The sequence below is a fragment of the Canis lupus genome, chromosome 18 (genome assembly GCF_011100685.1).
Source record: "Canis lupus familiaris isolate Mischka breed German Shepherd chromosome 18, alternate assembly UU_Cfam_GSD_1.0, whole genome shotgun sequence".
Taxonomy (NCBI): Eukaryota; Metazoa; Chordata; class Mammalia; order Carnivora; family Canidae; genus Canis; species Canis lupus.
In genome coordinates this window covers 1,657,629-1,671,448 of record NC_049239.1, presented here as the reverse complement: position 1 = coordinate 1,671,448, position 13,820 = coordinate 1,657,629, and the positions used below count along the sequence as shown (strand labels likewise).

General features: G+C 46.2%; 1 protein-coding gene across 31 annotated transcripts in view; it reads right to left on the bottom strand.

The window, feature by feature from the left end:
* The window catches only part of SPATA48 (spermatogenesis associated 48), a 63,488-nt gene that overhangs the window by 19,243 nt on the left and 30,425 nt on the right, over window positions 1-13,820 (bottom strand). For 22 of the 31 annotated variants that reach the window (XR_005372998.1, XR_005372999.1, XR_005373000.1 and 19 more), the window contains 5 exons: window positions 12,502-12,578; window positions 9,218-9,493; window positions 8,239-8,377; window positions 6,655-6,722; window positions 2,450-2,491 (listed from right to left, as the gene is read on the bottom strand). Coding sequence is in view for 22 of the 31 variants with exons in the window: in XM_038562570.1 (XP_038418498.1) it covers window positions 2,450-2,491; window positions 6,655-6,722; window positions 8,239-8,377; window positions 9,218-9,493; window positions 12,502-12,578 (602 nt within the window). In the remaining 9 variants the exon portion in view is untranslated. Of the gene's footprint in view, window positions 1-2,449; window positions 2,492-3,908; window positions 4,058-6,654; window positions 6,723-8,238; window positions 8,378-8,712; window positions 8,904-9,217; window positions 9,494-12,501; window positions 12,579-13,820 lie in introns of those variants that run through there. The other 9 variants (XR_005373004.1, XM_038562557.1, XM_038562556.1 and 6 more) reach the window with 4 other exon arrangements.

The following is a 13,820-nucleotide window of genomic DNA, read 5'->3' as shown; positions in this document are numbered from 1 at the left end:
AAAGAACTTAGTAAACTCAACACCAAAGAAATAAACAATCCAATCATGAAATGGGCAAAAAACATGAAGAGAAATCTCACAGAGGAAGACATAGACATGGCCAACATGCACATGAGAAAATGCTCCGCATCACTTGCCATCAGGGAAATACAAATCAAAACCACAAGGAGATACTACCTCCCACCAGTGAGAATGGGGAAAATTAACAGGGCAGGAAACCACAAATATTGGAGAGGATGCGGAGAAAAGGGAACCCTCTTACACTGTTGGTGGGAATGTGAACTGGTGCAGCCACTCCGGAAAACTGTGTGGAGGTTCCTCAAAGAGTTAAAAATAGACCTGCCCTACGACCCAGCAATTGCACTGTTGGGGATTTACCCCAAAGATACAAATGCAATGAAACGCAGGGACACCTGCACCCCGATGTTTCTAGCAGCAATGTCCACAATAGCCAAACTGTGGAAGGAGCCTCAGTGTCCATCGAAAGATGAATGGATAAAGAAGATGTGGTTTATGTATTATGGAATGGAATATTCCTCAATGGAATATTCAATGGAATATTGAATGGAATATTCCTCAGCCATTAGAAACGACAATGGAATATTCCTCAGCCATTAGAAACGACAAATACCCACCATTTGCTTCAACGTGGATGGAACTGGAGGGTATTAGGCTGAGTGAAGTAAGTCAATCAGAGAAGGACAAACATTATATGTTCTCATTCACTTGGGGAATATAAATAATAGTGAAAGGGAATAGAAGGGAAGGGAGAAGAAATGTGTGGGAAATATCAGAAAGGGAGACAGAACGTAAAGACTGCTAACTCTGGGAAACGAACTGGGGGTGGTGGAAGGGGAGGAGGGCGGGGGGTGGGGGTGACTGGGTGACGGGCACTGAGGGGAGCACTTGATCGGATGAGCACTGGGTGTTATTCTGTATGTTGGCAAATTGAGCACCAATAAAAAATAAATTTATTATTAAAAAAAATAAAAAAATAAATTAATATTAACCATGATGAGAAAACACCTTGCTTAAAAAAAAAATAAATGCAGGGGCACCTGGGTGGCTCAGCAGGTTGGGCCTCTGACAGCAGCTCAGGTCATGATCCTGGAGTCCCAGGATAGAGCCCCGTGTCCGGCTCCCTGCTCAGCGGGGAGTCTGCTTCTTCTTCTGACCCTCCTCCCACTCCCGCTCTTTCTCTTTCTCAAATAAGTAAATAAAATAATTTGAAAGAAAAAAAGAAAGAGAGGAAAGAGATGTTCCCATTTTCGGTGCAATGGTTGCCAGACCCCGATGATCCCAAGCATGGGCTGGGGTGGGAGTAGCAGGGGGTGGTGTGTTTGCATGGAGCCAGGCTGTCTCTGCAGCCCTGGGTTGGCGCCTTCACTGAGGACGGCTAGACCCGGGGTCGGGCAGAGGCCAGTACCCGCCGGAGCCTGTAGGGTGCCTGTTGGGGTCGGAATCCGGGAGCCCAGGAATCCAGGGCAGCCAGCAGTGCCTTCAGGGCCCTGACACAAGGCTATGTGCTGTCACCGTGTCCTGGCAGTGTTTCTGGGGCCACGGGTTAGAAAGACTGGTCAACCCCGCTATTGAGCAGTAATGGGGGAGGGGAGGGCGAAGATGAAAGACACACTTTCTCAGATTTCCTCTGTCCTAGGTACTATGATCTGAGTCTTTATGCTCCTCCCATGTGCCTATGTTGACATTCTAATGCCTGAGGGTAGGGCGGTAGCAGGTGGAGGTAGTGGAGGGGAGCTCAGGTCAGGGCGGGGCGCCCTCGGGAGCAGGATTAGAGTGCTTTCTAAGAGGGGGTCCCCGGAGCTCTCTTGCCCTGCCACCCCATGAGGACACACTGCAAAGTCTGGGCCTCAAGAGAGTCCTGTCCCCACATGCTGGCACCCAGATCTTGGGCTCCCAGGATCCAGAACTGTTAGAAATAAATGTCTGCTGTTTAGAAGCCACGCGGCCCGTGGCATTTTGGCAGAGCAGCCCCAGCGGACTTCAGTCCTCGCGAGGCCCCCCCACAGGGGGCGGCGCGCATCTCTGCCGACTCAGGAAAGCCAAGTTTAAATTTAGGAAAGGAAGATGAGACATTGCCTGTCCTCCTGTGTTAGCGAGCATGTCACACCTTCCGCACCGAGTATCAGAGTCTTTCTGGTTGACAACACCCAATATTAGTAGCACCCAGGGTATTTCACTTCATAAAATAACCAATTTGGGGAAACAGAAAAATACCACTCCCCCTTTCTTTCTTTTATCAGAATCGTTAACCGATCTGTGATGGAAGTCCTGACATTGAGCAGGCTCTGTGCCGGCAAAACGTCAGAAACCTGTTCGAAAGGATAAGTTGTCTTAAACAGTGAATTACAAACATGAGTGAGCTGAAAGCCACTACAATTTAGATGTAAATCTAGTAATTTTTAAGACATTAAGAAACACTCTCACTTACGTATACAGAGGAATGTATTTGCTTCTGGAACTTGGACTCACGCTTAGAAAAGGAGAAAATATGGACAATGGAGTTACTGACATTAATTTAATAAGCACCAAATCATCATAGTATTTCTATTAAAAGAAGAACAAAGTCTTCAGAGAGACCTCATGGGAATTCACCTCTAAGAGTTTGTAATTTTAAACAGAGGTGATTTAAAGGTGTAGTTTTAGGTGAAAATCAAAAACAAGACAAATGGAGTCCAGCTCCTGCAGACACCCGTGTCCCGCTTTGCTCTCCGAAGCCCTGTTCTAGAGCCCGTCCTTCTGGCCTCCCTTTTGCTGGAGGCTTCCCTGGGCCCCGGGTGGCCCGTACGGGGCGAAGGCGAGCCTCCGATTTTCTTAGATACACGCAGTTTGCCCGGTGAGTGGATCTTACTGACCGTCCAGTGCAACCCTCCAGGGTAGAGATGAAGCTCACGGCATGAAGGTCAGTGATTTATAGGAGATCACGGTTATTTATAGCATCCCAAGGAGCTCTGGGTTTATTTTATATTTTCCCTGCTCCAGCCCCAGAATTGGCCATTTCTCTAGGAGTCTCAAAATTTCTTTTATTGGAGAATGGTGACTAAAAGCCAGTATCTGGGTGCTAGAGGTGCTTGTGGCCACTGAGGTGTCCCTGCTCCAGGGTCCTCTGAGCGGACGGAGCTAGGTATGCACAGATGTGTAGGAACCTGTACATGCCCACATGTTGGGGTATATTCCTGTTTCTGCTGTCTGTATATATACTAAAGTCAATCTGAGTTCCCAGGATACCTCCCTCCTGATTAAATCCCCACCACAGCGTTCATTCTTAGCCTTTCTCCCTTACTTATTTGTATTTCCTCCTGATAATATGAAACCTGCTTCCCAGGATTGACCAAACATTTCATTTTGTTCAAATCTATACATGTAAGAAGTGTTAGAACCACCAACCCATTTGCCTGTGGAGACACGTGCACTAGACCATCGCCCTTATATGCCATTCTTTTGGCCTTATGTTACTCAGTCAAAATACTGTTTCCAAACTTATTAAGGTCCAGCGTTATTTGGGACCATCCACTTAAGTGTAGTTATGTCATTTATTTGTAACTTAGATTCTTTTGTCACCATCTGCATTCCACCCTGGATTCCCCCGACCTCTGGCAGGTATGGATGGACATACGTATTTGTATATGCATGTATGTGTTTATTTTACTTTGCATTCAGTAGAGTGTGTTCTTTGTGGTGTACGGTTCTATGGGTTTTACAAATACAGAGTCATGAGGCCACCACCACAGAAGCATACAGAACAGTTTATTGCCCCAAATGTTCCCTTTATAGGCCCTCTGCATTCATTCCTCTCTCCCTTCCCAGCTGCTGGCTGCCACTGTTCTGTTCCCACCCTGTGGTTTTGCCTTTTCTAAATGTCATATAAATGGAGTCATACAGTAAGTTACCTTTTAGGTCTGGCTGCTTTCCCTGAGCAAAATGCACTTAAGATTCACACACACTGCTGCGTGTTGCATTTGGTTTTTTCATTGCTGTGTAGTATGCCATTACGCTGGGACACTCTGGTATGTTTGTCCAGTGCGTCCTTCCCCCTGGCCTGTGGAAAGGCATCTTGGTTGTTTCTAGGTTTTGGCATTATGTGTACAGCTGCACAAATATTCTAATACGGGTTTTAGTGTGGGGTCCTGGGAGCAACATGTGTGTAGGGGAAGGCTGCAGAGCGAGCAGCACTCTCTAAAGTTCAGAGATGTGGCGATACTGACTAAGATGTATAGGTTTGTCATTCATCCAATGATTTCCTGCATAAAAAATGCACCAGGAATGCCTGGGTGGCTCAGGCATTTGGCAGAACATATTTTAGATAATCTTGGTCATAAAGTTTACATACTACTTTTAGAACATTTGGCCTTTGGCAGAACATATTTTAGATAATCTTGGTCATAAAGTTTACATACTACTTTTAGAACATTTGGCCTTTGGCAGAACATATTTTAGATAATCTTGGTCATAAAGTTTACATACTACTTTTAGAATATGGCTTGATAAAATCTGAGTTTGCTAACAAGACAACATTCTTCTCCGTAGTTTCACCATTTACAATATTAGACACAGGAGTTAAATGTGATTATGATTTTGCATATTTTCACTTCATTATTCTTTTTTCTTTACTGATATAAAAATTAATTTCTAAAGGGCAATATGCTGGTTTTATTGAAGTGCTACACAGATTTGAAAAATGTTGTCTTTGATATTATTTTTCCATATTTGAAATATATTAAGTACTCTCATTAATTTTTAGCTCACTACAGTTAAAAATCTCCTGGATTTAGCAATTAGTTGTGGATTAGGTAAATATAAAATTTAATTTACAATATTAACCTTCCTATTGAGGTGATGATTGAATCTCTAGGAAAGAAAAGAGAATAATCACACTGTGGACATGAACTTCTCTTATGCATTATCTGTCTGTTTCACACAATTCCTTATAAATATCTGCAGTATTTTTTGCAAAATACACATATCTGTTTAGAGTTCCATGTGATTCATTCTTATATTTTCTATTCTATTTAATTTCACAAAATGGTGGTTGTGACTCACCACCAATGGTTGCAATCAATAGGCCACACTTCACTCATTAAACTACTCAGTAGAATCTACTCATTAAACTGTACTAGGGTAATTATATTCCATCATGTGGACAAATGGATCCCCCCATTCACATTCTAAGCCAGAGTTGATTCCAAGTGGTTTAAAGAGATAAATGTGGAAAGCAAACTGATTAAAAAAAAAAAAAAAGTAAAGAATAATAATATATTGCTTCTAGGTAGGGAAAGATCTGCCAAAAAACTCTATAATGGGACACCTGGGTGGCTCAGCAGTTGAGTGTCTGCCTTCAGCTCAGGGCATGATCTGGGGGTCCCGGAATTGAGTCCCACATCAGGCTCCCTGCATGGAGCCTGCTTCTCCTTCTGCCTGTGTCTCTGCCTCTCTCTCTCTCTGTCTCTCATGAATAAATAAAAATATTTTTTAAAAGCTCCATAAAAATCATCAAACATGGAAGAAAATATTGATGAATTAAAACTTTAGTTCAGCAAAGAGCAGTATAAAACAGAAAAGTCCCAGAGTAAAAGGAGATACTATGTTGCATATTACCAATAATTTTTTTTCAGAATGGTAAACACAAAAATTTATACAATTAATAAGTTAAAGTTAAGGAACCCAACTGTAAAGGGGGAAATATATGTGAACAGGTAAGTTACAGATGTGAACACCCAAGTGATGACCTACAAAAAAATGATTATTGTCTATCAGGTAAGTGTAAGTGAAAATGATAATAAAACACAATTTCATACTCATAAGATTAGAATTTTTTTTAGATTTGAAATTCCAAACCCCGGCCACAATGCACACTTATGGGAACTCAAGCATTGCTAATGGTTTAGTTTATGCATACGACTCATCTGGAGAAGAATGTGCCAATACCTGGAATATAAAGAAATGCACACCTCTTGATGTAGCAGTTGTAGACATAAATATGTATATGTAAAATCTAGAAATAGTTTTGTGCTTGGGTACATGAAGAAATGGAAACATTGTTTCCAACTGCAATAAAATCAATAAAATAATTAAATTACGAGAATGGAGAAATAAATTGTGGTATATCCATACAACACAAAACTATCCAGCAAGGAAAAAGTGAGCACCTAAAAATCTAAATGCCAACATGCATAAATCTCACAAACGCAGTAAAAAAAATGTTTTTGTTTGTTTTTAAGAGAGAGAGCATGTGTATGAGGGCAGAGGGGCAGAGAGAGAAAGAAAATCTAAAGCAGGCTCCACACTCAGCACGGAGCCTAATGTGGGGCTCGATCTCAGGACTCTGAGATAATGACCTGAGCCAAAATCAAGAGTTGGACACTCAACCAACTGAGCCACCCAGGCGTCCCATTCATAGTTTAAATTGTAAGGAAGGTTAAGAAAAAACAAGAGAAAGCAGGCAACACTGAACAACTGAAGGGGACTTGGGTTCTCTTTCCCATCACGGGGATGGAAACCTGAGGTCTCTGGAATGTTCTCCAGAGGATATGCCCCTCAGCCCCTCTCTAAGCCATGGACTAGAGCACCAGACATATTAATGACGAATCTGTGAGAGTAAAAAATTTAGTGATAAGAACACAAGGAGATAAAACTTACAAAGTAACTGGCTTGACCGGTGCCAAGAATGACCTTGTTTGAAATCTGTCCCAGAGTCCACCAACCATCTAAAATCAGCATCAAAATGAATGACATATTTAATGAACAAGTTATTGTCATTTTTTGTCTATAAGCTCCGGTGGTCTTAACCATCCCCACCGCGTGAAAGGCAAGCCTCAGTCTCATAACGGAAGGCACTCCCCAGGCATCCTTAGCAACTCAGGGGTTTGCTCCAGGACCCCTCCTGCTCTCTGCTCTGCTCTCAGACCTGTGGTTCCCATTTGTTTTCCCATAGCTGGAAGCTGCCTCCTTATCCACCTCCTTTGGTTTGAGGCCCTGCAAAAGGTCTGATTTGGGTTTTCGTCCCAGAAACTATGCTCATTAGATCTGCTTTGGTCCACAGTATTCATACACATAATTACTCTCCTCTTTAACGCCATGTGTTAAACATGGTAAAGAGCTTCATCGTGAGAGATGGTCCTGGGGCTTGTCAGGCCTCTGAGGGATGAGGAACAGAGCAAAAGGATGAGAGATTCAATGCAGGTCGGAGGTGCACTGCAAGCACAGAGCAGGGCCATCTAATCCAGGGTCGGGAGGGCAGGAGGGAGGTCCGAGAGAAGACCTGAGTCACAGGACTTGACCTGGAGAAAATGAAACGCTGAAGGTAGTGGGACACTGTCTGCAAAAGACGTGGAGTGAGGAAGAGCGCGGATTTCACAGAGGCTCAGCGTAGAGCACTGATTTCACTTTACAGAAAATGACGGGTTTCAATCAGTGGAGTGATAGGAAGTGATTCACGATTTAGGAAAAGTACCCTGGCTGTAGTGTGGATAGTGTGGTAATTCGTGTGCTGAGTTCTTGACGTTCAGAAATGGAAACTGAGGGGTGCCTGGGGGGCTCAGTCAGTTAAATGTCCAACTCTTGATTTCTGGTCAGGTCATGATCTCAGGGTCATGAGATGAAGCTCCGCATTGGGCTCCGTGCTGAATGTGGACCATGGCTAAGATTCTCTCTCTCCCACTGTCCCTCCCTGCCCTCTTTTTCTAAAGAAAAAAAATATACAATATAATAATATAATATAAATGAAACCAGACATCTCTGGAGACGATCACCTCAGCTTTGTTTTGCTAGATAGTAAGAGCGCCGTGACTCACGGGTTTCCCCATTCTGTCTCAGAGCACAGGGGTTAGTTCAAGATTCAATTTCAAGAACTGTTCTGGACACAGGTTCTCTGGTGGAATCATAACTGTTTTTCCATGCCTTAGTCACCATTTACTCCTCCTTGTGCATTTTTGATTTTTGAGATGGAGGCAGTCTTTAAATGAATTTTTTTAAGAAGTCCAGTGTAGGTAATACTGAACTATTTGAGGTCACTGATGACTTTATGGTTATGGCACTTCCAGTCCATAAATGTATACGTCTCCTTGTTCTTTCCACAATTCTTACGATAAAATGAGTATTTGGGTTTTGGCCTTCAGCTTAGAAATAAATGCATGGTTGCAAAAATGCAACTATATATATATATATATATATTTTGGCAAAGGCATTATTATGCACACACGACTGAAGTCCCTACTCACCGACCTGGGTTATTGCCAGGGCCCCTTCATATCTTTTCAGTGTAAAACACTGTGAAACCAGGTCAGCAGCTTTTTCCACCGTTGTTTCTTCTGGATCAGGTTTTGGTGGTAGCATCTTGTCCCAAGGAACAATTTCATATGCTCTGTGAAATGATTAAGGACATTTTATGAAAAAGGCATATTCAGATGGCATGAGCCCCAGCATTGTCATGCAACGTGGCGGGTAGATTTTGAGGTGTCCCCCACGATTCCTGCCCCCTTGTTACATATCAGACACAAGCCTCTCCCCTCTGCTGTGGGAGAGCAGATGAGAATGACAAGATGTCACTCCTACGATGCTTAGTTGGCAACTTTATACGGCCAAGCGGTTGTGCCTACATAGTTAAGGTTCCCGATTGGTTGAATATGAGTTAATCAAAAGGTGGATTCTCCTAAGTAGGTGACCCAAACAGGTGAGCCCTACAAGAGAGACACACACACAGCAGACATGCTTCAGCTGGCCTTAGAGAAACGCCTCACGAAGGGCGCGTGGGGCCCAGTTGGTTAAGCATCCGACTCTTGATTTCGGCTCAGGTCATGATCTCAGGTCCTGGGATCGAGCTCATCGAGGAGCCTGCTTCTCTCTCTCCCTTTGCCCCTCCTCCTCTCTTTCAAATAAGTAAATAAAGCCTATAGTAAAAAAAAGAAAAGAAAAAGGAAACACTTCACGAGCCCAGCTGCTGGAACGAAGTGCATTGGGCTTCTGCAGGGCGAGCTGCGCCCCAGCCTCGTGGAGGACGCGGATCCCCGCCCGGGAAGCTCGGGCCCTGAAGCCAGCTGGGCGCCGGCACTGCCACGGCCAGCGGGAGGTTTCAGGCTGGTGAGCTGTGGTCACAGGCCGCGTGGCGGTAGGAAACCAGTGCCTTTAATTATCCGCATCTCCCAGGTCGCGCACAGACACTGCCCTTGACTTTGGCAGCAGGGCAGGAAGGCCATCGACTTACAGGTAAGCAGACTGTGGCTCCTGGTGGCGGGAGTCAAGACGCAGGTCTGGGGCTCCGCCCGCAAGAGTGGGCCACGCTCCCGCGCCCCCGTGATCCCAAGTCACAGGGCCTGCAGCGTGGTGCCAGGAGGCCAGCCACGCGGGTGAAGGAGCGCCGGGCGCACAGGCTTTACAGCTAACGGTACCGCCTTGGATTCTAAGGCGCGGAAGTTCTGTGGTTTCGGACACGCAGAGACGCAGGACACATGCAGCTGCGTCGACTGCCTCCCATTGAATCCTGAAGGAAAACCAAACAGCTCTCGTTCCAGGGGCCGCACCGGAGGGACAGACAGACGGATGGCCCGAGCTCCGGCAGCCCCAGCGCCAGCGTCCCGCCCCCCAGCGCACCCAGCCGAAGGCTCCAGCCATCAACGAGCCTTCTCCTTCTCGTAGTCAGTTTGCAAACACTGACTCACCAGTGATCCTCATTCCCTTGACTAATTCTTATTCAGAGATTATTATGTTTCAAGTACTGTGCTAAGGGCTTGGGATGAAAGAGTGGATAAGGAACAACATAAAAATTATATTTACCGCATAAAATGATACGAGGATTCATTAAATTAATATTTGTGAACCTAAATAGCACAGCGATGGCTCCACACCGGTGGTCACTGGTGTGCATATGCTTTCAACTCACTCACCCTGAAACGACCGTGGCCTAAAGAAAGGCTAAGTCTTATGAAATAGTTTTAATTGTGGCAAAAGCTTAAACGGCGCATTTTTTGGATATAATATCTGAATGGTTCTGTGAGCTGAATTAAACCTTGCAAGATGCATCTCTGTTTGAGCCTCTGATACATTCCACGAATATTTTATAGAATTTTCCATCCAGGTTATACAAGTTTGTTTTTCCTAAGAAAACTTTTATAGGATACTTTTTAAAGAGACTATCGAATAATGTGATGTCATACTTTGTTTCCTCAGAAATTCCTAGGTTCATGAGCAAAGCATCATGAGTTCAGCCAAATTAGTAACTAAGAGGACCGCGGAATTTTTTCTGAGAGACGCCAAGATGTGAATACGATAGAAAATGAAATGAAAAGGGGATCCCTGGGTGGCGCAGCGGTTTAGCGCCTGCCTTTGGCCCAGGGCGCAATCCTAGAGACCTGGGATCGAATCCCACGTCGGGCTCCCAGTGCGTGGAGCCTGCTTCTCCTTCTGCCTGTGTCTCTGCCTCTCTGTGTCTCTCGTGAATAATAATAATAATAATAATAATAATAATAATAATAATAATAATAATAATGCCAGAGAGGAAATTAGAGGCCATTTCCTTAAAATCCTTCATGTTTAACATGAGAAAGTTGAGAATCCGGGGTCTCACCAGTGGCCCCCAACTGGGAATGCTTTCTTCAGAGCTCTTTACTCAACTTGTTCTAAAATTCAGAAACCCAGATCCATACCATGTTTCTTTCCCCTTCCTTCCTTCCTTCCTTCCTTCCTTCCTTCCGGGAAACTCCCTATTCCTGAGGACACCTTGTGAAGCCTGGGGGTGTGTGTGCCGTTGACATGCAAGCGGCCCAGGAAGCTGGTGGCAGAGGCTCGCCTGCTGAGTCCAGCGCCCCGGAGGGAAGGATTTGGGGGGACCCAGCGCTCTGGGGCACCCACCCAGGTGGCCGGCTCCCCGGCCTCGGGGCAGCCACCCCTCTGCACCTGCCTCCCCGCTCTCTGTTGCTCTGCTGCCTTCAAAGCCTCCCCGGGCCACCGAACTCATCTGCTCCCGGGCTCGTGGCCCTCGGCCCTTGGCAGCTCCGCGCGCCCCTCCAGCACCCTAACCGAGCCCGCCAACGCACGTCCCTAAGCCCAGAGCCCCATGCTTCCCTCCGGTAGCTCGGCCACGGCACCCTGGCCCACGGCCCCTGGCCCACAGCCCCCTGGCCCAGGGCCGAGGCCACCGGCAGGTGTAGCGTCCCCTTATCCGGCCCGTCTGGCGCCGAGCCCGGGCGTCTCTCTCTGGGCCTGGGCCCCGCCGCAGCTATGTTGCCTGCCGACCCGGCGACCTCGGTCCGCGCTGCTGTTTGGCCTGGAGCCCCGTTGTTCTTGATCCATCTCCTCTAGGCCCATCCCCTCCACCTGGAAACCGTGCTGCTCCAGCCCAGGTGCAGGTACAGGTGCAGCCCGAAGCCGCAGGGCCGACCCTCCCGAGGGCGCCCTCCTCCCTCGCCGGCGCCCGCCCTGCCCGTCTGTCCTGCCCTCAAGTCCCTCCGGGGAGGCCCCGCGGCTTCAGCTGCTCCCGGTACCCGCGACCACGGGCTCCAGGCCCTCCTTCCCCCGCTTCTCCCCCTAACTCCCGCTGGTCCCACCCTGCTCCAGGCCCTGGGCCTTGTTCTTCTCCGGCCCGGGCGCACCCCCCTCCAGCCTTCCGGGCCCTCTGTGTCCCCTCCACCTGGAGAAGGGCCACCGCAGAGATCCACGGATCGCTCCTTCGGGAACGCCTTCCAAGCCCTCTCAACGCCCGACCCCGGAGGAGGGCCCAGGCCTCCTCCCCTAAGGACGCCTCCCAGCCCTGCCCGTGCGCCCCGGATGCTCTCATCCTGTTCCAGCTGCTCCCTTCAGCTGCCAGACTCATCTGAGATGGGAGCTGTGTTCAAGTCCAGCGTGCGCTTGCGGCCCACCTCCCTCTAGAATAAGAGCTCTTGGGGCAGGGACAGCCTCGTCCACCGTAGTCCCAGGTGACGCTCACGGCCCAGGGCACAGACACCCAGCAAGCGCTGCACGCGGCCGTGCTCCCAGTAAACCGCCTCCTTCAGGCCCTCCTGCTTTTGTTTTCTGTGCTGCTGTACTCTTACCTCCTCCCCTCTCTCACCATTTCCTTTCTGCTTTGGATTTATTCTTCTATTAAACACAGTTTTTCTTTAAGACTCTCCTTGACCTCCTTATTTTAGCCGTCAATGTGAGTATCTGCGTCTGATGTTCTCTGCATTACTCACCGAATCTGGGCCATGGTGGACACAAAGAGGATGTGTCATGAAAGGAGGCATAGAAACAATTCATTTTTCCAATTTTTAGTATCTTTTAAAAAGCTTGATTTGTTTATTTGAGGGAGGAGGGGCAGAGGGAGAAAAGGGAGGACAGGGAAAGTCTCAAGGAGACTCCCCACTGAGCACAGAGCCTGAGGCGGGGCTCCAGCCCAGGACCCGAGATCATGACCCTAGCCGAAATCACCGTCAGCTGCTTACCCTACTGAGCCCTCCAGGTGTCCCCAGAAATACATTTTTAAATCAAAATTCTACTGGGAAAAATGCTTACTTTTGTGTTGAGGACTTGTAAAATGAGTCCTTTGCAGTGTATTTCCTGTTTGGTTGTGGAAGCGGTTCTCCATCCTCCTAGAAGGTGTGAATAATAAGTTAAAGGGGATCACAGGAATCACATATACGGGGGAAGTGCTCCCTCCCTGTTTTCTACGCACCATGCTTCCCCCCTCCCCTCTGCTTTTCTCCTGTCATGGTACCGGTTACCCGGTGGGTGGACCAGGTTTAATACTGCCCACTTCCCTCAATCGCCTTGGAAATTTGCCTTCCTTGTATAATCTCCTAGTGACTAAGTTAAAATTTACAAAATGTGTGTTCAAGTTCATGGGAAAGTCACTTCTTTAGGAGAAAGCTCTTGAATTGTAAATGTTGCCAAATGATGTTTTCAGCACCATGTAATTCAAACATGTTAAAAAGTCTCGTCTGTCTTGTCTTCTAATGATAGGACATTAGTGCGGCACTATTTCCCTCTTCCTTTCATCTTATTTCATTAAAATTACTTATTATTATAACATTTATCATTACTATCTTTAAGGATTACTTATTTAAAGTTTCCACAATATTTTATCAGTGGTTCTCTGCCTGCTTTTGCTTCTTGGATCCTATTTGTTTTTTTTTCTGCTGCTTCCATTCTCTTTGGCTGAAGTTCTACTTTTGGTAATTTTTTCAAGGGTATGAACTTCTTCTAACTCAGCTTTTTAACTAACTCATTCTCACTTTTCTATACCATTCTGTTTGAATTTAGAATTCCAGTTTAATGGTTATGATTGTTTAGTAACCTAAATACGTATTGACTTCTGGACTGTTCTCCTTGCTTTCAAGAGCATGGAGTATGACTGGCTGCAGGTATTCTGTGTCCGCCCACCCCCACCCACTCGTAGTATTTAGGATATTTGTCTTGGTTTTCCTATGGAGGAAATTTGTTCAGGAGAAGACATATCTCTTTCATCTGGCTTAAGACTTCCTGTGCTTCTCTAATCTGAGAATGCATAACTCTCACCAGTTTAGACGAGTCTCCATTTTGGTCTCTTTATTGTCAGTGGATTCACTTTATTTTCTTCTTATGAAGATCCCATTAAGCAAATACTAGGCTTCCTCATTCTGTTCTCCACGTGTCCTAACTTTTGCATCTCTCCATCCTTAAATTCCCCTTCTAGCCTTATCCACTTTCCTGTTCACCACACTTCCTTCTTCCCATTTCTAGTGTCTGTTTAAACTTGCATGTCATATATTTTTTAATTTCACCAAGGCTACATCTAGTGAAATCATGTAATATTCTGCTAGTAGGATGAATCATGCATAATTTTTTCACTTAGA